Here is a 27778-nt window from a genome sequence, read left to right as displayed (position 1 = left end):
AGCTGGAGGAGACTGCTGAAGTTATGTTATTGACCAGAGTGTCTACTACAGTCTGAAGATCCATCCTGAAGAGCTGTTATTTCAGTCTTTTTGAAAAAGATTAGATGGAGCTTTGCATTTAAATGATACACTTTAGCAGGAAAAGATCATTAAATCATTGGAGTTGTCGCTGGGCAACAAACAACAAACTCCTGCCCTGCACGCTGACAAATGCATATAAAAAGCGACATAACCAAAGCCAGCATCTCTGGTGGAAAGGCTGAAAAGATTAAGATGTCACCTTCGCATTTTGAACTCTCCCAAAACTGTTTAATTATCTTTTAACAATGTGGATTTTTCACTGTAAATTTACCATGAAATGTATTAAACGCAAGTCTGAAGCAAGTGAGCGACGCGACTCTAAAGCTGTGCGTTGAATAGAGATTCCCAGCATCCTCTCAATAATGATGCTGACATACGACACAACACACAGGCTGAATCTTTTTTGTAATATTATTATTTGGTTTATTCACATATAACATTTTCTGACTATGCAAGCTTTGCTGTTTTTAATACTTTATTTCCTAGTCGGTCTGTCTGTGTGGAGCCTAAATCTTAAATTGCGTGCGCTTGTATAGTGTCTTTAAACCTCAACTAGGTTCTACAGTTTGTGTGCTTTACAGTTTGTTTTGCAGTGACCTATTCACACACTCCTGCAAAAAACTCCTCGCTACATAATTGAGCTCCTCATAAGAGACGACTCGGGGCTTCGGGTGTGCAAACTAGCTGTACAGCTGAGAGAACTGCATCAATTATATCATGTCATACACTCAGTTCTGGCAGCTGTGCCATGCAGAGTGCCACTGGGAGCAACTTGGAAGCAACTTGGGGTTGTGTGTGCCCAAAGGAATTTTGGCACAAGCCTGCACAGCAGACAGGCAGCCTTACCTGGTATCAGTGGACACCCATTGTAGAAGGAATTACCACAAGGGTCGTTTTGAGTATGTTTTCAGGGGTTTGTACCATCTGCCTGTGATATTTCCTGTGCAGCAGAGCTATAACCATGCAAGCTGCAGGCACAAAACATGTTTGCAGCTGACATCAAAATGCAACTGCAAGATAAGCTCTAGTTTAGTTTGCATTAATTTCGTCGTAAAGTAAAATAACAGAAAATTATTTTTGATATAATTTTCTTTAAAAAAAAAAGCCAATCAGGTTTCAAAGCAATACACCACTACATAGCACATACTTTATATGCTAGAGTTAAAGTAACTAGATGTATCATCTGAGAACCACAGATGTCTGCATTCAATTTTGTGCCAATCCATCAAGCACATTTTACGATATCTCACAGGGTGTATGACAAATTTAACCTGCAGTGTAACTGGATAATAAGTCAGAGATTCTCGATTCCAAATTTCATTCAATACATCCAGAATGTGTCAAGATATTTCAGACTATAACAAAGTGACTGACTTACACTGCTGCCCCTGCAGCCTTGCCACCAGGAGGGCATAAACCAGAATACCACAGAGAGAAATTTATCAGCTCGCACAATATTGCACCTATGCAAATTGAAAAACCCGGCACAACATTCTCTGCAAATTAAATGAAGCAACTGGTCGGCCATTCCCTCCCTCGCCCATCGTGCCATATTACAGATGACTTGCCACACGGGGCCTGGCTGTGAGCTGGCCCTCAAAGCAGCTCCAAGAGCAAGGCCTGCAGTTCCGGGCAGTAAATAACCGGCATAAACGTGTCGTGGGAGACACCCCGCAGACACCAGCCCATTTAATGTTAATAGGAAAGCATCGGTTACCAGATTCTAAATAATAGCTCGCAGTCACCATGGCCAAGGATAGTTACCACAGGCGCAGGAATTTATGGAGTTAGCAAATTGCTTTTCTATCCCCATTCTTCCCCTATTTGTCCGTTTTGCCATCTCTCAGCGCAGGATGGGGATGATGGAGCAGTGCAGGGAGATGACGGGACTGCTGCAGCCTGCCTGACTGAGCACACCTGTCCTACGGCCACATAGCTCGGGATGATGATGCTCCTAGGTGTACAACAGCTATCATTCCATCTGGGTCTCAGGAGGGACAGCCACTTGACAGGCTGCTGAGATATTTTTATTCCAGCAGGGCCTGAGGTGTTTCAGTGTGACTGCTGGCACTTTTATTTCTTGGACAAGAATTGTGTATACACACTGCTCAACTTGAATATGCTTGGCATTGTTATATAAGCCCAATAAATGTCATTTTCAACTGTTTATTGAAGGTATTAAAGACTGATGAAGGCTCTGTCTGTTATTTTGCAATTTTCTACCTAATTAAATGTCTGAAAAATAAAATTACACCTGTTTCTTTGTTTTTACTTTACAGTGTCTGCAAAAAAAAGAAACGATGTGGTGCCAATAGACTATTTTCAGTTCCTTTACTGTCAACAAATATCATAAAAACATCAGAGGCAAAAACATGTCAGTCTGTCTCTTAATACTTTCTGACTTCTCCACCCTGTCTTTGGCATCCTGCTGTCTTTGAGATCTTAACACCTGCTGAAAATCCTTTTTTCTTACCTTGTTGCAGTGAGATTCAATACTTTGTGAAAGCACTGTCAGGTGCATTTAAGCAGTGTTCACATGTGCATATTGTGCTAATACATGTTGGTGGGCGTGCCTGACATTTAGGGGGTAACTTTGCCTCTGTCACAACAAGGATGGTTGCTCACCATAATGATCAACGTCTCCTTCATTCTGACAGTGAAGGACAAAGGCTCAGTCACCCAAAAATTGATTGTGCAACAACCTCGACCTCTGAGCATCCACTTTGAATCGCAAGGAGATAGCACAGGTTGCCCGGTAGGAGGAAACCTGTCTCCAATCGCAATCTGACTTGAACCGACGGCAGTGACTCTCAGACAGGTTGACAAAGGTTTGCAAAATACTGACATGTAATATATCAAAGCAACAAATTGCAATCATTTCCAAGTCGGTCTGCACGGATTAGTACAACTTACCTGCGACATGTCTCTTTGCAATAGTAGACTCATGTATTCTGGTTATATTACCGTATAATTAAACAAGGGCTGCTGAGCGTCAATATAATCTCATTTTATGGTAAATTGTGATCCTTTCAGCAAATATGTCACCATTTATGAATTATTATTTTAAATCTGTAAGGTTCTGGCTGGACTCTGAATGTAAGTAGCCATTGTAACTGCATATCTGCAGTTTTTGCCAATTATTACATTATTAGAAAAAGATGTCATGTAATTGCAAAATCACATCAAACTTATCACCATTTCATCGTCGCCTAGACGCACCAAAGTTACTTTGAAGATTCCAACTGACTGCAAGCGGTTGCAGATCTGGTCTCCCCTTTTCAAAGAAACCAAGGCTGCAAATTCATTGCACACGGTCACAGAAATTTTGGTCATGCTGTGGTCTCCAACCACTAAGGAAGTTTAGCACGGCATTCAAAGTATTCAATCAAAAACATAAAACATTAAATAACTTAACACTCAATAGACAGGAGCCTGGCAACTAGTGCAAGTCTATGACTAAGACTCGGCTACACAGACAGTTATTGTTGTTAGGATCAGTTCAGTGTTGGATTTGCATTTTAATTGTAGGAATGTACTAAACTTTCACTGCAATTAATTTTAACAGTGCTGTCAGCTAACAAAGCTGCCCTAAACAAGAAGACACAGAAGTGGCGATCAAGGTTCCACTTCTTACTGACGTATATTCGCCAAATTTAATTTACAAACTACGAATTAAGTTGATTTTTGTTGTTTAGCCAAAGCTGTTTTTCATGCTGTGCAAGAAGGAGTAGTATGAAACTGTTTCATCTGACTGGAGGAAAATGAGCCCTTATATCTGCAGCTATGGTATCTGTGTGCAGATTCCAGTGGGATTACAGTACATTATTGCTAATTATACTTATGTAAAGATGAAAGGCAGCCCACATTAATGTCACTTTAAATACTGAAAAATTAAGTCACAAAAGTGCCATTGCTAAAGATATTCAGTCTGGCAGTGTGAAAAACAAATCACTGAGGTCCTCATCTTCCCCACTGGAGAGCAAGGTGATATCAATAAGGTCAGAAACATGGTCAGTGCTAATAAAATCACAAAAGCACTCTGTCCAGTTCTACTCCATGAGGTACTATTGAGGTCTCAACCTGTAAATTCATCTCAATGTTCCTCTTTGTAGAAAGAAAATACGAGACCAGACTGATTATTCATGATCACAGCATCTGAATCTGACCCACTCGTTCATTGTAAACAAAGAAAAATCTTCTGGATTAGAATATGCAATGTCACTACAGCACTTGGTAGGTTGCTAATTCTTAACGCTCTGCTAGAGTTACTGGAGACCCGGGGCAGACTTTAACAGAGGATGACATTTTCAGATCACTCTCCTGAATTAAAAAAGGAGAGAGAATAAAAAACATGCCCGAGACAATCTTTAACACAGTTTGCTCCCTACATAACATTATAAATAATGCAATCCCAAAATACATTCTTAGGATTCATGAGAGGAGATTTAAACAAACCATGAAAGGCATCAGCTCTCCACTTTGATTTTGGATTAACCTTGCACCCTCCCAAAACTGTGAAAAGTTGAACAAATCGGAAGAAAAAAAATGCTAATTCCCAGCCAGGGTTGGCTTGCTATTGAGCATGGATGCATGAAAATCAAAGAATTTACAACCTTTTACAATTTATCCATCACATGCTGCACTTGAGAGTGTCAAACCTGTTAATGGAGACTTCTAAAGATGGATAAAAGTCAAATGTCTCAAAAAATTCCCTAAAAGTAATGAAAATTGTTTCCGTTTGATATCTAAAAACGAATGCATAAATGGTTCTAAACGCTACTAAAAGCATCCCTAATGGATTAACAACTGTAACAGTTGTGATTCACTGATTGAATAAGATAGCTTTCCAAGAGACTGTACAGCCAAGCGGTTGTAAATGTGGCCAAACCAATTGTTTGACACAAATTCAAATCCACATATTTGCATGCAACATGACGGCTGGTGTCAGGGAAGAGGTACTTCAGAGGTACTTCAGCTGACAGGGCTGCGAGGGCGTAGCAGACATAAAAGGTTGGGAACCCCAACCTTTACATTATCTGACATGAGCGGCAGTGGCGCCATCCTCTCCAGAATGAATAAATGACATTAAAACAGGAAGACGCTGAATGATTTAATCTATATTCCGCTGAAAACAGCTTGAGGGAGAGTGTTGAAAATGCATAACATGAAACATGACCAGCAGGCATGTAGAAGAAGAAAGGCGCTGAAAATAGAACACGCTCATAGTCCTTTTAGAGTCTTTCACAATTATAGTTCATCACTGCGTGGACCCTTAAGAGTTCTGCCAAATCTGACTACAAAAGAGAAGCACACGATATGTGAGCTGCTAGGGCATATGCTACCATTATTAAACCCTCTACGTGGATTTATTTTTTAATATTACAGATGTTTTGCAGCTGTGCTCAAGATCAAAAGCTGTGCAATCCTGTCATCAAATCAAATTGGATTTCGAGAAAGAAAAAAAAATCTGACGGGCTTCTGATAGCCTTTGGGCTTGGAGGAAAATGCTCTTTCAGTGTAAGTACAGGAAGATTACTGACCATAAAAATACTCCAAGTGAATGCAGATTGATATAGCTGGAAGGTCCTGCAGAATGACAACATTAAAGCCATTTTAAGAGGAATTTCTCTGTGAGATAGGATGTCACTCCAAGCCCTTTTGGGAGAGAAATATTGTGCGGCTCTTTTTCTTTACCAGCAAAATAAACCATTTAAAGCTCAGAGAGACATTCAGTTTCAACCTGGGCTGGGCCATGAATAAGAGTTACCGGGTTTTATGATCACAGATGAAAGGAAAAGAATAAAAGAAAATATCACCGGCCTTGTAAGAATGAGGGAGAGAAAGGCTTTTGATGTTGAAAACCAAGATTTTTTTATATATCTATATATTTAACTGATTCGTAGAATAGCCATCACAGCCAGAATGTGGACACGGCAGCAGTGATAATATGGCAGATATTTTTGAGGCAATACTTAAAAGAACCAGTCAGTAATAATGCAGAATATCCATAAATGAAAACTGTAAAATTGACGCCAAAATATGCCAAACGTGTCATAAAATCTAAAAAATAAACTTTAGCGTAGTTTGTGTTGACACCTGTCAGTCAGCTCGGGAGTAAGAGCGGGTTCAGATGTCATTTAGTTTTCATTTGGGTTTAAATATAGGCTGCTGCTGCTGCTGCTGTCACGTCCACGGAAGCGCACAGGATTACCTTCCTCTCCTCCAAATATATTCCCTAAATTATCCCACACTGTGTTGCATTCTGGGGCCCTGAAAGGAGTCTCGGGGCTTAAGACGCACACCGTGTAATTGTAACCATAATTACTCGCGACATCCAGAGTTCAAATCCGGCTCAACACCTCAGCCTGCCATCACACGTCAGTCTCCACCCATACAAACTGATGAGGCAGAAAAGCCCTATAAATTTTTCTTTCTTTCTTTTTTCCCTGCAGAAAGCGACACTCGAGGGGCAACTTGCAGGGGAAGAAGAGAGGGATCTGACAGGCTCTTTTCCTGTGAGCCCCACAAAACAAGCGCACGCTGGGCGCACACTTAATCACTGTCTTTGAATTTACTTCCTTTCCTTCGCAGTTAATGAATTGATAAAAATGTGCTCTGTGCACAGCCCAATTCATTCATTCAAAAGAAGAAGAGGTGAGAAAAGTCAAAAGAAGAGTAGAGGTTGTCTAAACGCCCGACACCTTTTGATCTGGCAGCTCCACCGGTCAGAAGAGCGCGTACACTGTGCACACACAGGTTGTAGTCCTGAAGCTCATCCGGCAAACCTCATCCATCACACAGATGTCTGGTTTTAAAAATACATCTGGCAGACTGCGCCCAGGATGATGGCCAGTACTCAACTGCAGCAGCACAGCCAGTCTCCATCTCAACACGCACAAGAGTAACCCAAAGGCAATTTAAGAAGCCAGTTACTGTCAACACCGCGTTCCTCTGTTTGCTCTGAATGTGAGGGTAACCGGTTGAACACATTTCCTGCAGTAATCACTTAAGAAGAAGAAGAACCCTTGAACAACAATCTTACCTTTCTCTCCCTGGAGCGAGGATTTGGCTCAGCTTAGACTGACACGGCTCAGCTGCTGGCGAAGAAGCTGCTGAAATAAATGAGCTACTCCGGTGGATGCAGCCGCGACATGAGCTGAAGAAAGTGAGGAGAGCAGCAGCGCAGAAGATTTGAAACGGCGGAGCAGCGCAGCGCTGTACCGGCGGCGGAGTCTGTGCCTCTGACGCTGACATCAGAGGGCTGCTTTAAGGTGGCTCCGCTCGTTCACATCAGCGACACGGCACACACGGGGAGGCTTCCATGCGCCCGGTTTAACTATCGCAGCAAAGATTATAAGCTGCGAATAAAATGAAACTGTAATAGAAAACTTGCGTTGTTGGAGCTGGGGTGGGGGATCGGTGGGAGCTGAATGGGAGCCGTCCAAAAAGAGCTCAGGAAGTCATTTAGCTCAAGGTTGAGAGAGAGCGCGCACAGCTCCGCAACTCTTCATCATTTTACAGCAAACCCAAAACTTCAGTCAAGCCTGGAAGATGTGAAACAAAATTCTGAGTTTCGGTTTTGTCCTTCTAACCCTGTTCTGGGTTGTTATGTCATCCACAAAATATCTGCAAACAATGAGCATAAACATTTCTGTTGTAGAGGTCCATAAGTACAGAAGGCGATGAGCACTTCTAACATTAATGGCGAACTACTATGCTCATTTCCAGCCTTATATTTTATTCCAACAGATTAGCTTTGCATGATCAACAGTTCAAAATAATCTGTAGTCGCTCATTAAACCAACTTTTCTCTGATTGGCTGGCCCTGTCAAACAGAAGATTTGAACAGCGGGTGGGCGGGGCTTCTGTAGTTTGAGTTTGCTGTGTGCCTGAGAGGGCCACATTAAATATATCCCCCACTTGGATGCCGGTTTAGCTCATTTGGTAGAGCAGGTGACCCATATAGCAAAGGCTAATACAGACACCTGGTTTGAATTGACCCTGATCGATCCTTCACCCAGATTTTCTATGTTATTGCAATAAAGGCCAAGAATCTACCTTAAAAAAGGATACTCCTCTCTAAACATTCTGTAGAACAAACCATAGATAAACTTAGCATTTAGAGGATTACTTTCATATAACCTGACCTTATCATTCAAAACTTTGGCCATGTTTATATCAGTATCTGGGCTGCAAAGGTACATATGTGAAAGAAAATATAAAGCATTACAGATTTAAAAAGCATTTAAAAAGCCAAAAATGACAGAGTACTGGAGAGCTCAACACACTGCACCATGCACAGGACTCCAAGGATGCAACCACGGGGTTTGAGTCAGTGAGTTTTCATTTCCTCAACAAATGATGAAATTAATAATTTGTTGCATACCCAAGATACACTGTGCTTAGTTCGAATTTTTTTCCCAAGGGCCCACTTGAGCTCAGGCAGTTCTCTGAATATCTTTCAAATTATCCTGCAAACTGGGTTCTATCCAACCTTCATTGGGTATAACCAAAAAACTGAAATAAAAAGAAAAAAAAAAGAATTCAGCACTAACTGAGTGTGTGGGAGTTCTTTTCAATTGCTTTTAGAAAGTATTTTCTTCAATAAACTTCCAAATTATCCTGAAATGAAGAAATGTGGACAATATACACACACGAGCACAACAGAAGTTAAACATTCAAGATTCTGAGTTAGGATAAAATAGAAAAAGAAGAAACTTCAAGTCCATGTAGTGGTTTTGTTTTGCTTTAAAACATTTTTTTTTTTTTTAAATAAAAAGACATGGCCTATGATCCAGGTTGGCTCCTACCAAAATTAGACAAATACCATTTTATAATGGTGGACTAAAATTCACCAGAAAGAAGCAAAAATCAGGGATTTAAATTACTTTAAAATAATCTATAAACTGTGAGTGCTGTGTTGTTTAGAAACAACAGGTATTATTTATTTGTATAAAAAAGGAAAAGTCCTACACTTATTTTTCAAGAGTGCAATTAATAGGTTTTGCAGCTGACAAGCTGTACAAGGGGGGAAAAAAAACAACATTATGCCATCATTGTTAAATGTACAAGACTATAAGGACAGATAAATGTATTTACATAAAAACTACTCGCACACTTGGAAGAGGCGAGGGGATAAATATGTACAAGTCTTTTTAAAAAGGGGGGTATAAGAAGCGAGTTGGGGCTTTTTTTCTTCTCCGCCGGGTTCAGCTTCTACCTCTGCTGTGCGTCACCCTGACCATCGTCTTCTTTCAGCTGCCAGCTGATGTTACTCTGAACAAAATGTTTAAGGCCGTCATAGCCCTGAGTGAACAAATACTCCAGGTACCAACTCCATGGCTTGGAGTGCTGAAACACACACACACACAGAAACATGTCAGGTCAGACTGCAGACATCTGAAGATTTGTGTGATCAAAAATGTCTCTATTAATCTATGAAACATGACTGATGCACATCAAACTACACCTGAACTTTATTATAAATGCAGGGAAATGAAAAGGAGACCTCTCATACCTTTATGGAATTGAGGTCCATGTCCTTTTTCCCCGGCCAACACTGATAAAAAGAGAACATTAATATTTATCGACAGCCAGCCTTGGTGAATCTCACAGGATCACTGCTGGATGATGCAGTTGGACCCAACCAAAAAATAAAAAATAAAAAAGGTGCGTATATTATTAAACTTGATGAAAAACCCCATCTCACGCTGCACTCATTAATAATAAAATCTCCTTCTGTATTAATACATCATCTGTGAAAGATACATTAACACCACATTTAGCTGGTCTGTAAGATGATTAACCGCGCGGCCTGCTGATTCAAATTCCCAGTGCGGTATGAAAATAAGCGTGGGTTTTACTGTAGCATGTAGCATGTGGGATTCAATCCAAATCAAGACACAAATGACGCACACTCACCTTCTGGTGAAAGTTGACTGCGTAGCTCATGAAAGCGGGGTGGTGGACGAGGTCGAAGCTCGACCCGTACTGTGACACGTTACTCTTGAGAAGCAGCTCCTCTCCCAGCTGTACGCCCATTCCTGGATGAAACATTCTGGAGTTCCACAGGCAGTTGACCATGACGACGACGTAGTGGTTGAACTCACGGAAAGTCTGGCGGCTGATGTGAAACACCTGCTGAGAAGCACATTTCAAAAGGAGAAACTAAGAAAGTGGAGTAAGAGTATAGCCGAACTACAGAGATCTGATGCTGTGATGATTAATCTGAATACCATTTACCAAGGCTGTTTTACTTAATAAAGGCTGCCAATGACATTTTCAGGCGTGCATACTGGCTTGCCTGACATGTACTTTCAAATTCGCAGCTCACAGTGACTGCTGTAATAAAGAACAACTTTAAGTTCACATCTGAGAAGATATTAAAGTCACCAGGTTTAAGTAGATGCTTGTAGACTCCTAAAGAGCTTTACTATTAAATCTACAAAAGTGAATGAAGGAGCAAAACACAGATAGAGCACAGACTAAAACATTAAAGCAGAAAATTAATGTATAATATTTTTCACATGTAACTACACATGTACAGTTTCACATAACAAAAACAATAAGCACCAATCTTTACCTCTGTCACTTTCTCTTGGCTCTTGGCTGATGTCAAGTTCACTTTGTACCTGATGAAAATGGAAGAAAAAATAAATAAATAAAAGCAATGCACCAGTGGCCATAAACCACTGCACAACAGCCAGTTCTCTATGGTCAGTCAAAACACACCGTGCAATTATGTTTCAGTTTTGGAGTCACGGCTTTTTACTCTTAGCTTTGGTGAAATTATTTTAAAACCCAAGGGTGTACTCAATTAGTTAGGCTATAAGGACGTGTGTTATTAAAGCCTGGAGTTATAAATGATACTTGAATTCCAGGTAAGGAAAGAATCTGAAGAGGGCTTTGGTGTATTGCCCCTTGGCCTCCATCATTAATAATGCATTAACATGTAAGTTCAATTAAGCCATTTGATTCCAATTCAGTCCCTTTATCAAATATGTATAAGCAGCAGATGACATACTACATTTAGGGCATTGCTAATGTATGCATTAAGATAAGCTTATGGCAGCTTCCCATAGAGGTGCTGAGCACCCACCTGTGCATGATGTAGGCCAGTCGGTCCACGCTGACGGGGTCAGTGGCAAACAGGGCTGGGTAAAAGACTCCAGCTGGAGGCATCACTATGAGGGGGAGGCCATACTTCAGAAATGTGTCACAAACCTGCGGGAGGAGAAAAACATGTAACAAACACCCACGGAGATTAAAAACGTTAAAGCAGAGGCTCAGACATAGAATATGCATCCCCACTGAAGCTTTTAGAAAGAAGTGCTCAGCTACAAGTTGATCTTTAAAGCTGTTCAGGGAATCTCGTGTTCTCTCCCTCTACTTGCATTTTGCTAAATAAGACTGGGCTTGTGTTTTTAAGGTGTCAAACCCTACAAATACCATCATTCTGTAAGGTAGGGGTGGTGAAACATCGAGGATTTTTTATTTTTTGTGTCACTATATAGAGGCAATAACAAAGCACAAACACAGATTATGACAAAACCACAAAACAGATAAAATCATTAACTCCAGCTTCTTCTTTTTTTACCGTCTCATAGAAGTCCAGAACGAAGCTGAGGAGGAGACAGTGACAACCTTCAAGCTGAAGGCCCACAGAGGCCAGTCGACCCACAAAGTGAATCAGCTCCATCACCGAATCCTTAAACCCCGACAGAGTCATGTTTCTGGAACACAGGGCAAAAGAGAGAGTCACTTTACCCAAAACTGATGCTAAGTGACACTTGTGACAAGATTTAACTCATGTCCTTTGAAACTTTGTTGCAACTTTTCATATAAAAACACAGGAATCTATCCAAAGCAGCTCTCTGCAAACACAAACGACAAACACTGAATCAAACAGATATTAGGAAAGTGCACACAAACCCAATGCGTGATCAATGATTTCTTCAATGAGTTGTACACTGGGTAAATACCACAGGTGAACTTGGAAACGGCACTGAGTAAAATGGATCTTTCCACTTACTGAAGGCATTTATTGCAGGATTATACATGTGATGAAGCTCAGGCATTTAAACATAATTGACTCGTACGCCACCCTTCAATTTGGAAGCTAGAAAATCGTTTCCCTGGATATTAAGGTGGCACTCGTTCCCAAACAAATTTCAAATAAAGGACTTGTATAAACGGGCTCAAAACCCAAAGGGAAAACATATCAATAAACACTTCCGCCTGATTTGCTTTAGCTGGCAGTGGATAACAGATGGATTCAATTCAAGATAAATAGTTGCAACATACACAAATGTCAGTTGTCTTTCAAGATTTAACGTAATCAAGAATTTAAAAAAGTTGCAACGAGAGACTTGACATTTAACTTAATTTGCCAATAATCAAAATTAAAACTACCCTGTTTTGTCCTTGGAAAAAAGTAATTAGTCAATTAAGGCACAATAAATATAAGCCAACTTCTATGAGAAGGCATTTCGTGACACAAAGTACAAGTTTCAAGCATCAAGAAAGCAGGAAGCAGATGTAATTTTGTATTTAGGTTATCATATTTGGCACTTTAAGTCTCAGAACATGGGTGTCTAACCAGATACCGGCTAAGTATTACATTACTTGGCCTGCAGGATGTGTCATTTACTCCCTAATAAACTTAAGCTTGAGGTCTGGCTTCTTTCTCTTTACAGTTCTACCAATATTCAAAAACTCTCATCTCAAAGCGATAGTGAAAAACTATATCATGGATATTTTTTTTTAACTTCTAGGTTGAAAATCTATAATTCCATATTATCAGGTTATTCTAAAGGCTCTCCAAATCTAGGATTACATTCAAAATCATTTACATACAAAGCCTTGAATGATCAAATTACATCATCATATTTTAAAGACCTCTTAATAATTTCGAACTTTCCTTTCTGATAAAGTCCATAGTTATGGTTTAAACCGACCCATCCACTAGTTATACTTCTACAGGCTCAGGCGGAACTTCCCATGATGTACTGAGTGTTTTGTCTCAATACCTATCTTTTCTTTCCTCTACAAATTTCTCGCTATTGTAAGCCATTAACTTCTGTCTGCACTCTCCTGTAGTTCATGTTTTGTTCTGTTTGCTGTTCCTGGTGTTTGTATTTTCCTCTGCCTTGTCTTCACCGGTTGGTCATGCTGACAGTTTTTACTTCCACGAGCAAAGCCTGTAATCCTGGAGAAGCTACGGAGAAAACAACGGGGTCTCAGAGCAGGAGCTGTTCCAGCGATCATCGTGGAGAATGTGAAGTGTTTGGACAGTACTATGGATGAGCGCTATGAGCTGACTGAGCCCCACGGGGGAACAGAGAGAGTGGAGTTTGATGTGCTTCATGGAGTGTTGCAGCGAGGCATTGACACACTCATACTTCTCCGACCACAGTGCGACTGTACCTGGATTCAGGATTTTTCAGGCAGACAGGGACATTTATCTCCAAGGTAAGAAGAAATGTGTAAGGGTTGAACTAGTGATTGAAAAGGGGAGTAATCCTGCACATGTTACTGCACAGGAATGTTTATCTGGCTTGAGTAATGAACCACTCGCTGTTGGAAGGTGTCCATTTCACTTGCGTAGGGAATTTGTCATTACTGATGTCTGCTGTTTGAATCAACACACTGTTTGTTTTCCCCATCAGCTGATGCAGAGGTCATCCAAATGACTGAGGCTGTGTTAAATGGATGTTGACAATTAATGGATCGTGACCTCTGCATCGCTTACTGGTTATGCAGCTGAACACATTCTATAACATCTGAAAAAAGGGAAGATTTTTACCTCTGCATACCACAATGCTCTCCTTAGGGAATCGTATTAGATTTTCATTTATTGGGGTCTTCACGTTTTTTTGGATTCTCTATTCAACATATCTCAGATTTTGGAATAAATCAAGTGGCTGTCCCTCCCTGAGCCCGATTCTGCTGCAGGACTTCCTCCCCACTTTCTAGCGCATGCTAACGTCAGATTACTAAATCATCCAGGTTTTCTCTCTAAATTCTGCACCTTACAGTATTAATTCCCTTGAAGTGACTATTGCTCAGAAAACACGCTATATACATGGAACTGAACAGATGTGAAACTCACATGGACGTGTGGCTGTTGAGGCTGATGTCCAGGTCGTCTTCCAGAGCATAAATGGAGTGCCAGGTCAACCACTTCAACAGCATATTGTTAAGACACTCCATCAGGCCACACTGCAGAGATACAAACATGAAAGAGAGAAAAAGAACCAATTATGCAGCATGTTAAACACTGAACTATACAAAAGCTTTGTTGCGCTGTTTTTCACTACTGCATTTTTTTTTCTATTAACTTTGGACAGTAATGGGAGCAAGTTTGATCTGCTTGTGTCTGCGAAAGAAAAGCCTACCTTGAAAAACAGCGAGGATGTGAAGAAAAGCTGCATGAGAGGCTCAAACAGAAGCCTTCTGATTTCTGAAGGGGGAGAGAAAAGGTCACTATTGTACCTGACGTACAATTCAATGCATTACAGTTCCCTACATAAAGGACAAAATGACAGAGCTTGCTCAGATGAGAACATGACTGTGATTTTATTCAAGTGGACGACAAGGTCAGAGAGAAAACCAGTGTTATGTAAGTGTACGTTTGACAGACATAAGGAGAGAAAATTGAGCTGTGAAGAAAAAGACGGTCATAGAAAGCAGTGATCTGTGGAGGTAACACTCACGGGAACTTGGAACAACCGGAATGTTGCTCAGCAGGCCGAGGATCTGTGGACGGAGTAGTGAGCCGTCCCAAACATTCAGAAATTTATAGAGGAAAACCTCTGAACTGGAAAAGCCCTCCTGTTGGAGAAAATTATGATGTGAAATAAATCTTTGGCTCAGCTTTGGTACACAGCACGTATCAGGTACGCGTGTGGCGCCAGGTTAATGAGCATCAGAAATAATGACAATGTTAGTGAGCTGTGGACGTCGCTATCAGGGGCTCACCTGCAGAAAGTGCTGTGCAGACAGCAACTTGTTCAAAAACTGGAGAGCTTCTTCTGAAGTCTGGCTGGGTCCTCCATCGCCACAGAATAAAAACTCTTTAAAAAATACAGCCAAAAAGGGTATTTACTGAGTGAAAAATTCAGAGCACTACAAAGAGGACAGCAGGAGATTTCAGATGCACTGCATCTTCACACGGAGACATACTCTCATATGTCTTTAAACCCTTCTGTAAAAGAATCCTTTTAACATGGCAACAAAGTTAAGTTATGTTGGGGTTCAGCTCAAGGTCAGCTCTGCTTTTGCTCCAACTTCTAGAAAGAACATGTCACAGCAGTTATGTAGTGTGTAGTGTGTGTTCCCCACTTACCCTCATGAAAAGCGTAGCCTAACCAGAAATTGAGGCGAAGGAGGGCAGACTCATCCTGCACACAGTCCAGGTACTGCAGTGCCAGACTGGAACCCAGCAGCGAGCCCATCTGAGCAGGCAGCTGGTGGAAACACATAAAGCAAAATTATGATTAAGATACTAAAATAACAAGAAAGACACATAAAGACAAACAGGTACACAGAAGCAAAAAATAAATAAATACAGAAGCTTAAAAAAATAAGAAGAGAGTAAGAACCAACAGATGCTCGTGTCCTTGTCACGGGGTTGGCCACCAATCTAATTTTAAGCCAGTTCCTCGGTATCTGGTAATCCCCATAATGGCAGTACTGGGACACTTCTTCCACCACACTGGATAGTTTATACAGTCCCTTATTGTGGCTGAACAGCTGCCTCTCAATATGGGGACTTTGTCAATTTAATACACGAATTAGAATGAGAGAACGACAGACTGTAAATGGACACAACTCAGCTCTTCAGTAATTATGGAGCAACTGTATCGTTAAACTGAGAAAGCACCATTCTGCTTTTGACAACAAGAAAGCCGACCGTGAGGGAAATAATCAATGATCCTTTGTCAATGCCGTTGCTGAATAGTTTTATGAGGGAAATTGATTGTACTCATCTGTCTTTCCTAACACGTGGCAAAGCACCACTCTCCCTGCCATAAACACATTTGGCACCAACGTCCTCCAAGCCTTATTGTCCACGTTTGCTTTGTGGGCAGTGAAAGAGGTGAATTTATGTAGCATGACATATAAAACCCTGCAATCCATTTAAAATGACTTATATTGGTTTATCAGGTCACTGAATCTGCAGGGCAAATAGACATTTATGGAAAGGCCTCTCTAAATGACCATTTGCTTTGCAACTTTGTCCAATGCATTACTCAGATACATCTCCACTAACATCCCTTGCTTTCATTACTCATAAAGGACAAATAACATGCTGATGATATCTGTAAAAAGTAAAAAAAAGCAACAGCCTGTTTTAAAAAACAAATGACAAGCGCTCTGCTCATCAAGTCAGTTTGTGCTCTAATATAATAAACAGCCGCAGGCCACTTACGCTGTGGTTTCTCTAGGACAAAGTTTTTAATGGCCAAGCACAAAGTACTCATACAAACATAACAGTAACACAGCGCCACCCTGTGGTCCAGAGGATATATCACAATTTAAACACGGCTACTAAAGGGAAAAAAATTCTTATGGACCAGTCAGACTTGAGGTGTTGTGCCATTTTGCATCAATAACATGTCTTCTTTCACACTTGTGAATATAAAATGCCCAAAATACACAATTAGATATTTTTACTCCACTTTCTCTACTGTTTAAGCAAAGTAATAATGTTGGATTTTATGTATGTAATCAAATGGTGAAGCTTCAAGTGTATGTCTAAGTGAAGAATTTCTTTTACTAGTACATTATAACTGTATAACATTCTATAAATACTTTTACTCTGATCCAGAAATCCTCACTTCAGTAGCATATCCAAACTTTCCAATTTGATATCTATGCTATGAAAGTTTTTAATGAGTCACTCAGAGCCTGGTGAACTGCTGACTTAAACGTGATTTAATCCAAGATTAGGATTTCTTGCCACTTCACACACATATTTTAACTGGCAATGCCCAGTTTGCATATTTAAACATAAAAGAAAATTCCTAATACAAAAAAACTTTCTTTAATGTAAGCAGTTACCTGAGGAAGTTGGTATTTTTTGTTTTGTACCTTATACGCCTGTTATGAGACCCCTTAAAAGGACTTCTCTTTCTCTTGCGCCTTTCTTGTGAACCTGCTGTGGGGGCTCAGCATGAGATGCTGCATCTTTACATATATATTCCTTATGAAAAAGCCTGTTTAAAGCCACAGACGCGGACAGCTGGAGTCCTGACGACTGACTATTCTCTCCTGTTTTACTTCTTTCAAGTCCACTTTAAACTTGCTGCCTGGGCGCATGCATAGTTGGCGAGTTATAATGTCAGTTCTCCACGGATGAGTTCCTTGCACTCACTCTTCAATGACAAAATTTACATCACAGGGACCCAAGCAGACACAAAAAGTATAAAACCCGTTTAAGCCACAAGTTATTGCCATCCATTCAAGTAGCCAATGAAAAAGTAATTTTCATTATATATTCTCTTTTCTCTTAATTCCATGTTAGTAGTTTAGATCATAGATTTGTCTTTTGCTTTACTATTAGTCCATCCTGAGACCGCAGTGTTCCTTTGACAGCTGTCATCACTGCTGGTGTTTCTTGGTAGTTAGGAAGAAGGGATTCTCATATTCCTGCTGCATCTGATTTACTGGGATATTACAGTGGCCATGCATCCTAGTAAAACGTACCAACTAGAATACATTATATTCTGTTGCTGAAATGATTTACAGCTGATCTGTAAAATTTAACTAGATAAGAGGAAGCAACACAGCGAAAGATCAAGATGCCTCCCCGGTGTCGGCACTTGACAGATGCAGAACTGAGATTTATCACAGGAGAAATTACCTCTATACGATGCATATTTTCCAACAGCTGAGCAAAAGAGTGGAGCTGCACCAGTGGGACCACCCTTCTGCTGGAGGACTGCTCAGACCGAGCCTCTTTGTTCAGTGCAGGAATCAAATCAGGAAATTCCAGGTGGCAGTGTTTCTAAGAAAGAAGCAGAAAGTAAAACGCAAAGAAGTTAAAATCATGATAAACTGCTTGAATACAAATTATTATGTATTTTCTTTGACTAACAGTTCAAAACAATGATAATGAATGGGAAGGAAAAAAACATCAGATAGCACAAGAAAATCTACTGTGGTCTGACATTTCAAAGTAATCAAGAAAATGATCTGCAGTGTAAATCAGAATGAAAATATGCCAAATTTTCTTGCTGGCACAAATAAAGTACAAGCTAAAGTGAACCTCCAACAAATAAAAGGCTGGGAAGGTACTGTCAGGCAGCAGCAGTAGCTGACGGTTGGCTACAAACCCAATAAAAGATGCATACCCTTTTTCTTGGGTTGGTTTTATCCTTGTGAGTGAAGACCAGACTGTTGCTAAAAGCGCCTTGCAAACCGTTCCTCTTCTGGACAGCAATCAATGCTGATTTCCAGGGAGAAATGTGGTTCTTAAACCCACTCTGCAACAAAAGATGAAAACCACCACGTTTGCTTTGTTTTAAAGAGAATGGTCATATTCCAAGAGCAAGTACGTTTTATGTACAAACCTTCATCCGTGATGGAATGGAGAGTGTCACCAGTTCAGGGCAAAACACTTTGTAAAGTGACAGTAGGTGCAGGAGGAAAGGCTGTCTTCCCTGAGAAGAAAACAATAAACATCAGCACATGTAATCAGTCCCTTCTTTGTACTCTGCATCACACTTTTTGTTTCTTTTATAATGAGATGCACGACAAGGGCAACTGGAAGGGTAACTGTTTATGGGAAAATTGTGCCGTTGCATTTCTGCAATTAAATTCCAAAATGATTCTCACACTGAGGAAGGAAATAATGAAATTCACTTGATTAATGATGACATCAAAACTGCAGTGTCCTTACCAGTTTAGACTGTAGTTCCAGTAGCTTCCTGACTCTGAAGACTCGCACTACCGTGAGAAAATGAGATGTTAAAAAACCTCAGAAAAGTGATGAGGAAAAAGGTGAAATAAAGAAGTCAACTGAAAAAAGGGGGAATAGTATGTTCATAGTATACGGATCAGATTTCAAGGATAAAAATATTTGGCTTACCGCTTTCCTTTCTGGTCAAAAGGTACAAGAGATGGCAGATGAAAGGACACTGAAAAATTTTGACAAAACGATTAATCAATTCACACCTTTAAAACATAACTATTTATCTTGGCAGCAGTTAAAAACACAGTTCAGCTTAGTGAAAAGCGTGCCTGACATGTGTAAATGCCATCAGATTTGTCTAAACAGTCATTACAACCCATTATTATAAAGATCGCCAGCACTTACCAGATTTTCATCTGTGACAAAGTTGAAGATGAAGCCATAAATTGCTCGTAGCTGGTCCTTTGCATCAATCATATCAAATACAGTCAATACCCACTTTATGAAAAGAACCTGCATGGAAGAGAAGTAAGTTTGATGATCGTTAATGTCACACTCTTATTAAATAGAACAATGAAATTATGTCTTCAGTGTGACCCCAGGAATAAACTGGCTGCAAGTCTGAACTTCAAAACACACCAGAAGAACTTCAAAAGTGGAGCATATTAGTCCCAGTTGTCTTTTATTTTGAAAACTAACTGGTTTCTCTATGCTGCTCCTACGTCTCACTTCCTGCACTTTTCAGCTGCTCTTTGGAATCCCAAAATATACCTTGTGCTAATTTTAGTGTGGCAGAGCTGAAAAGGTGGACTTGGTGGATTTGCAATCATTACACTGAACAGACACGACTAGCTCCAGTGACTGCACTGGAGCTCAAACGGAGCTGCAACATAGCCAGACTCATGCGTTCCCTGGATAAATATTCTTCCAGACAATAATTAATGAACAGAAAATGAGAAGAAGAATTTGGGCACATCAAACAAAGTGTTACTGCCCCAAAAATTAACTGAATCCCTAAAGAAAGATTGGAAGTTATAATATTTCCTTTAGTGCAAATATTTTACGTGCACTTACCTGAGTACTGATGGGCATCTTGCCAATGCTCAGCCAAACCACTGCTCGAACAACAGCCTCCTGTGGCACCACAGAGGCAGGAATCAGACACTTGAGCACCCGGACACATGCAGAAGTCCCTGCACAGACAATTCAGAGTAAAATTTATCAAAAGAAACCTTACAGAGTGCAGAATTATGTAATATCAAAGACATTGCCAAACATTTTTTCACACTGTCCAAATGACAGTACAATTAAAAGAATGAAACTCACATCACATCGATTAGAAATAATAATTCTTTATATTGTATAAACTACCGTATACAATTAATATTATATTAGTATAAAGACCTTTTCAATTAACCTTCACAATATTACATTGTGGAAGACTACAATAGATCTGTAGTGCTTATGCTCTCTTTTTCTATTGACAGTACAAAGACTGGCAGGCTTGGTGAATTGTTGTTTTCAAATCAGTTAAGTGTGAAAAGTGTAACCAAAAGTACATTTGCTAGGTCCTCAATCTGACAGACTCCTGCTCTCTACAGTTCTGTTACACAAGCCCATCCTTCCTGCTGGAAATTCCCCAATTTACCCAGTTCGAAGCTGATGCAAAGACAATGTCTTACCCATACGGAGGCTCATGGCAAACTCCAGCATAATAGAAACTGCTTCTGGGGGAAGTCCCTGACTATAGGCCACCTTTTCCACTTGCACCAGGTTCTTCTCCAGCTTATCATTCCCGTGAAAAGGAGTCCCTGCTTCAACTACAGGGAGGAGAGGTGACATTGTATTGAAGTGTGTACATTTATATAAATGGAAAAAACACTTACACTGATATTTCCTAAGAGACCTCAGGAAAGACATGATTCTAAATTGCCCATAAGTGTGAATGTGAGTATGAATGGTTGTCTGTCTCTATGCGTTAGCCATGCGACAGACTGGCGATCTGTCCAGGGTGTACCCTGCCTCTCGCCCTATGGTAGCTGGGATAGGCTCCAGCCTACCCTCATAAGGATCAGAGAATGGATAGATGGATGTAAACAGTTTTATGTAAAGAAGTGACTTGCAGGGTCTTAAAATGGAATGTGGTAATCAGCTGATAAGCAAACAAAACAAAAACATAAACAAAACAGTTTCACACACACTAGATTGAGTCAGGAACTTTGATATTAGATGGCAGGGTATGAGCTGACATAAACAGTTTGCTTCATCAGACCCCCCCCCCGAAATACATTTTATTACATGTTTACTCACTGCGACATAAAAACTGTCTGTTATCACAATTTAGCTCAGTGTTAAATCCATCATGACATATTCATGCATTTGCTGGCTTCTTGTTAAGAATAACAAAAACAGACCACAGCGCTGCTGTCATCTAGAGTCAAATCACAGAAATAATTTAGACTTTTCTTGGTTACAAGGACATAGGGGATTATTTAGATACAACACAGCTCCAGGGTAAAAATATTTGTCAGATTAGTTAAAAGTAATAACAAATTAGTTGGCTGATGATTTTGAGCATGAGCGGTGTGGACATCTTGTGAAATTTTCAACATGTACTGTAGAGAAAAAAATATATCCTACAATATTATATCCTTCTTCCCAAGTATTATCAATATTCAGACTTTCGATTCCCAGTTATAGGCCTTATTTTGGATTAATGCATCCAATGCCTTTTAAGATTTTTAATAAGTTGCAGGAACCAGGGTCACTGTAGGCAAGTTATTCAGGAATGCATCACTAACAGTGCCTTTAACCACATCACCAGCTTATATATAACAACTCTAAATACACTAAATAGAACTAACATAAAATAAGAATAAGAACACAAGAATAAGAACACAGATGGTGAAGATATGGAAGAGAATCCTGGATAAATAATTAACTCGTATCTAAATATTTATGAGAGATACTAATTTCTGGAGGGAAAAATAAAACAGAGTCAAAAGAGCACAATTAGAGAAATATAAAGACCCTTGAAAATCACATGAGATGGTTCAAAATTCAACACAACACAGTTTTTCAGTCCTGTTGGCTGTCACCACAAATGTTAAATGATATGCAAAAACCAAATCATGGGAAATCCACTTGTACTGGAAAGAACTGCAGCTCCACACATTCTTTCTGGTTAAGAAATGCTACACTCATGTCTAACCAAGCTAAAAGAATAAAGCACAATTTAGTGTGTTGAAAGCCTTCTTTACCCAGTTAAAGTTACTTGTGACTGTGGTAGGTCTATACTTCCCTGTTCAGCGAATATCTCAAATGATTCCTGGGTGACCTGTGGATACACTCCTATGACAACTGCTGTGATATCAAGGCAACTTGTATACAGTTGATCTTCCAACGTGAAGGCTTTAATACTGGAATGTATGCCTTTTCAACGATGGCTTAACACTAGGTCTGACTGAAGATTCCTTATCCGCTTGTTTAAAAATAATGATGATTAGCCATCAGTAACTACAAGTTACATCACCACTCCATTGACTGCAAGTGATATTTTAGTTGAATATTTACATGTTGGGTTGTTTAAAATTACTATAAGACTCTTCTAACCACCTATTTAAAGGAAAGTCAACAGATTTTGAAATACTTAGTTCAAAAGAAAGCTGTCAATCTACTATATTTGTCTGGGTTGTTGACTTAATGCATTAACCCTGTAACAAACTGGTGGTCTGTCCAGGGTGTACCTCACCTGTCACCTGATGACACATGGGATAGGCTTCAGGCCCCCGTGACACTGAATTGGGTAAGCAGACGATAAGCGGATAGATGCCCCGATGGATGGTTGGTTTAACCTTTTCTTTATAACAAATAAATCTTTTAGAACAAATTAACCTATGTTTTCATTGAAACTGTAAGAATAATAGCCCTGTGATACAGTTGTGACTCACTCACTGTCAGCTATGACACGGAAAGGGGCAAGTGGTTAAGGGAATGATTGGATGAGATGGATAGTAAGAGTGACTATTTTTCCATCTCAATTCAGCTAAACCTCTCATGTCATGTATCAACTTTTCGTCTATGATTTCAGGATGAATCCAAGTCGCTTCAAAATCCTAAAGCTCTACTCCAAATGCTCCCTTTTATATATGTCAACATAAAATATTAGAAGCGCTTTAAAATGTGCAGCATTCCAAAGCCCACTGTTATCCCAGTAAGTAAGACAATCACCTTTCTGGCAACCTCCTCAAAACTGAACTGCAGGAGCTTCATAAAAGTGGAATAAATTCCAGAGCTGTATTATTTGATTAGACGGCACGCGTACCCTAATAAAGAGCTATATGTGTACCACATATAAACATCAAGACCATCTTCATTAACATGAGCAGCAGTCAATTAACTTCTAAATATGGCTTAACTACACCGAATCAAAACATGCTTAGGGGAAAGTGGGGAAATGTTTTTTCAAAATAAAAGACTCTTCGTTTACGTAGATTACTGCAAAACATTCAGTAATAAACGTTGGGTGATGAGTAGAGATTTTAATCAAATTCAGTGAAATATATATTTTAGTTTCTTTACCTCACAACGATTATGATCGACTTAAAATTGCTTGAAGTAGAGCTTCGAGATAATACGAGTCCCATAGACGTATTAGAGTATTTTCTCATTCTTTCTTGTTTTAAAAGAATATCCATGCAATCAAGTGAGAGGTTTAAGCGAGCCTGCATTAGCTGACCCCTTTGTATTTTGGCACGACACAATGCCTGTTACCTAACAGCCAAAGACCGCTGATATTTTGGCTTCCCCGGGGTCCCAATGCTAATACATGGGAGGCGTATGCTAGCTAGCTGCGTAACACGCCACATTAAATACAAAGGTAAGGAAAACATACACTTTTTTTCAGGCCTCGTTGGATTTTCTCCATCTGTTTTCTGCTGAGGTTAAACACTGGATCGTTAGTAACAGTAACACCACAGCCTGTTGTTGGGCGGAGGAGGTTTATATTTAGACGTACCGTCAGAGAAGTATTTCAGAGATAAAACAAACGGGTCCTCCGCCTCGTTCTTCCTCCTCTCCTTTTCTGCAACTCTTATACTTCTGTTACCACTCCGACTGGACACAGATTGATCGCTTACAGACGACTGGTCTGAATCCGACAGATTTTGCGTTGCTGCCATCTCTACATTGCCAAAACTTAAAAACACGGTAACCCCCTTCGTCTTCGGCCATTCAAACAAAACTCAAATCATCCGCGCGACCGTTTGCCCTGCGCTTGCGCAGTATGGGCTTCCCGTTCTGTTGCTTCGCGGGAGTTGTAGTCCTATCGTCTTCCACCTCGCTGAGTGCCGGTCGGTTATTCTGTGCCTGTCACTAGTCACTGGTGTAGATTTGTTCTTCATAATAAATGTTTTACATTTTTAATAAAGTGATGAACAGAATACAAAGGGTGAAGAGACCGGTCAGATATCTTAAACACTCTGTGAACGAAGAACCTGACACCCTAACCCAGAGGTTCCCAAAGTGTGGGGCCCGCCCCTAGCGTTGGCGCAGAGCCATTGCGGGGGGGCGCGGTATGAAAAGAAAAAAAAAAAAGAGCGCTTGGACACTGTGGACAGGTTTTTGACGGGGCTCCCACATAAACGCAAAGCAGGAGACGAAGCATCGCCAAATATGTTTCCAAACCAACTTCCTTCCAAGCCAAAGACAGGAAAATATGGTGAAGCATATCTTCCCTTTGGCTTCACCTGCACAAGTGCCAAGGTAGGTGTCCCCTGCAAAATTAGTTTCCCTGCGTCGGGAGCACGCGCTGGGCTCTCCAAATCACGGGCAAACAGTATCCCACATTCTTGATTTTTAGTTCACAAACACTTCTTGTAATAACTAACTACTCCTGACATTTTGGACATGTTAGCTCGTTATGCAGTAAAGTTACAGTGGGATACAAATAACATTAGGCTGATCCTGCCGTAATTTGTTCCCCCTGTTCAAATCACGGACAAACAGTATCCCACAGCTGTTTATGTGTTTAAACCCATTTTGCACAGAGAGGCATTTTTTGAAAAATGTATTGATAGCAATGTTGAATATTATTACACAGGAAAAAAAACAACTACACGTAAAATAATTACACCGTGACGCCTCTGCCTTTCTAAATGGAGGGACAGTAACTGCGTGTGTGTATGTAAGCGTGTAAAACCTGAAGATAGTCAGATTAACAGTAACAGTATTTTGTCTCTATCTGCCATTCTGTAATTCATCTCATGTAAACAATAACGTGGCGCACAGCGTGACGTGAAAAGAGGCACATACCTTTGACGTTGCGTGACGAACTCTGTAATCCTCGTCCACACGTAAACGCAAAAAAGGAGTTTTAAATAATCTCCGTTTTCGGTGAATCGCAACGCCGTTTACGTGTTGACGAAAAGCCCAAACGCATAGAAACAGCTGAGTTTTCAAAAATACCCGTGTAGTTGTGGACGTAGCGTACAAGAGTTAGTAGTATATTTTATTACTACCTGTAATTTATTGCCGTTTACTTGTATTTGCTTAATTGTTTAGTAAATGTTTGAGGTGTGAAATAAACCGCAATGGAGTTTGTAAACAAAATATGGGTGTGTGTGTTTGGAGGATGTGTTTGTGCGGGGGGTTAGGTGGTGGGGGGCGCGAACATTTTTCTTGTAAAAAAGGGGGGCCTGGCAAAAAAAGTTTGGGAACCACTGGGCTAACCTGACTCACCTATCTATGGGTTGCATTTATTTAAGAGCCGCAGGCCTAAAAAAACGACCCCATTTTGAGGAAGCAAAAATAATGCTGTGTTTACCCTAACATAGCCACTACTGCTCACTCTGTTTTCAATCCATTATATGTTTGTAAAGCACATTTTTTGTGAAAATGCAGTATACATACATATGACACATAGAAAGAACTACAAATTACAGATTAATTACAGATACTGAATTTAAGGAGGGTTAGAAGCCTTCATATCAGCCTAGCAATAGCTGATATATAGGCTATATCAGTCTTTTAATTTACTTTGGTGCTCACAGCAAAAATGTCTCTTCAGTTCTGAAGTTACATTTTAGCACCTCATATCTTGCCAGCCATTCTTGAATCCTGTAGCCTTCAAATGCTGTCCAAAATTAAATACCAACACTTCTGAGTCTTCCTACATATACACGCCAGATCCTCAGTCAAATGCAGTCTACAGTGGGAGGACAATATCCCAGATGTATACAATTTTTATTTTTTTTTAGAATAAAGCTATTTTAGAGCCCTTCTTGACTCAACTCCAAAGGAATTTATTTCTCCTCCCTGTATCAAACTTGGCATCTTTGAATTGTTTTAAGCAAATCTGTAAACCACTACACTATAGATCAACTCACATATATGTGGCATAATTTCTGTAGAATATTAATGCTCATTTTTGCTTTTTATTGAAATATTACATTTTAATAATAACTGTAGCCTAATTAGTACAAAATAGCCTGTGTGTCTGATGGTAAACGAAAGACTAATTGAACTTGAATATTTCTGTCATAAAACCTGTGGATTGTTTAAAAAAAATATACATGCATTGTATCTACTCAGCTTTTTTGATGCATGTCTTAACTAACAGTAACAGAAAGTAAAATTGTATTTATAGTCTGCAGTGCAGGTGGTGTGGGAGAGCCTGAGAAACATCATAGCCTTAATTGCTGTGTCTGGTAATAAGGTAGGCTATATGTCTACTTGTCATGTCAAACTAATTAATGTAACAGTCATATTGGACTTTATGGATTGGTTAGAATATTTTTGATAACTCGACCTTTTTCCAGTCTTTTCCAAAACTGGCACAGAAAATCTTCAGATCAAGCCTTGCAGAAATCCGCCTTGTCAGGTGGATTTTTTTAAATCTGTCATTTACAATTTAAATCAAAAGCACAGTCGACAAACATCAAGTGGGACTTTGTATGAGCTTTTGGAACAAAGATCCTAACTCATCCCAAAATATCAACGTGGCAACCACAATAACATCTTGTGAAAGTGTGGTGCTTCAGTGCCTCTTTATTTATCCCCTTTAGAAAAACATCCTTTGCAAGAGAAAATAATGCCCTCCTGTAATTCAGCAGCAAAACCCAAAATGCTTAGTCTATCCTGAATATTTTCTTTTCAGTTATATGTATCTATGTTAGTAAATATGCCTGTAAAAGACATGTCCATGTCTAAGAACACACTGGGCAAAGGATCTAAGATGCCTATGCCCTTTTGCAGGGATTGAATTAGTTTTCCAGAGATCATATTATATTTCATTTACCTCATATTTTCTTCAGTATGTCAAAAATCTCAGCTACAACTCACAAACAAAGTTCTCTTCTCATGTGGACAAAGCTGTTCTGCAAGCATCAGTCATAATTTGCCATTTGGGGACTGCATAATGCATGATTCTTCTTCACTTCTTCCTATAACTTTCATCCAAACTGTAACAAATATCCCGTCCAGCTTTCATGCTCAGCAGGAGGAAAAGTGGCTTAAGACAAACAACCATCAGAGCCAGTCTGTACAGTGAGCCTTTGATTGTTGCTCATGTGAGGTTTTTTTGCTGTCAGACACAGCTTTGAGTTCAGGCCATCAGGAGTCATCTTATGAGAAAATTCACATAAACAAAACACGGTGTGAAAGTCAGTCTCTTCTGACAATAACAACTTAATGCCAGCCTGGGTTAAGCAGTATTTTATAATAAACCAATCTATGTGCAATGCACAGAATAAAATGACCAAGAATTCCCTTGCAGAGCTGTGC

The 27778-nt window shown here is 39.9% G+C and overlaps 2 protein-coding genes across 7 annotated transcripts in view; both read right to left on the bottom strand.

The window, feature by feature from the left end:
- Window positions 1-7589, bottom strand: part of drp2 (dystrophin related protein 2) — a 168354-nt gene extending 160765 nt beyond the window's left edge. For 2 of the 5 annotated variants that reach the window (XM_019364752.2, XM_013271340.3), the window contains exon 1: window positions 7124-7589. The gene's annotated coding sequence lies outside the window, so the exon portion shown is untranslated. The remainder of the gene's footprint in view (window positions 1-7123) is intronic. The other 3 variants (XM_005467432.4, XM_019364758.2, XM_019364761.2) reach the window with 3 other exon arrangements.
- A 1222-nt stretch (window positions 7590-8811) lies between these two features.
- Window positions 8812-24299, bottom strand: cenpi (centromere protein I). Of its 2 annotated transcripts, none has more exons than XM_003445150.5 (20): window positions 24015-24299; window positions 20680-20817; window positions 20072-20190; window positions 19403-19510; window positions 19175-19223; window positions 18986-19032; window positions 18657-18746; window positions 18438-18569; window positions 17948-18091; window positions 15428-15548; window positions 15061-15155; window positions 14796-14913; window positions 14478-14542; window positions 14192-14301; window positions 11678-11813; window positions 11180-11304; window positions 10664-10712; window positions 10003-10221; window positions 9599-9640; window positions 8812-9432 (listed from the first exon to the last, which is right to left on the bottom strand). In XM_003445150.5, exons 1-20 carry the CDS (start codon window positions 24175-24177, stop codon window positions 9298-9300), a joined length of 2205 nt encoding a protein of 734 aa, XP_003445198.1. In that variant the 5' UTR covers window positions 24178-24299; the 3' UTR covers window positions 8812-9297. The 2 variants fall into 2 exon arrangements, with proteins under 2 accessions (XP_003445198.1, XP_005467487.1); XM_005467430.4 differs by having other exon boundaries at window positions 10003-10218.
- Between the last annotated feature and the right edge of the window lie 3479 nt (window positions 24300-27778).

Source organism: Oreochromis niloticus, linkage group LG2 (assembly GCF_001858045.2).
Source record: "Oreochromis niloticus isolate F11D_XX linkage group LG2, O_niloticus_UMD_NMBU, whole genome shotgun sequence".
NCBI classification, from domain to species: Eukaryota; Metazoa; Chordata; class Actinopteri; order Cichliformes; family Cichlidae; genus Oreochromis; species Oreochromis niloticus.
This window is presented reverse-complemented; position numbering and strand designations above follow the sequence as displayed.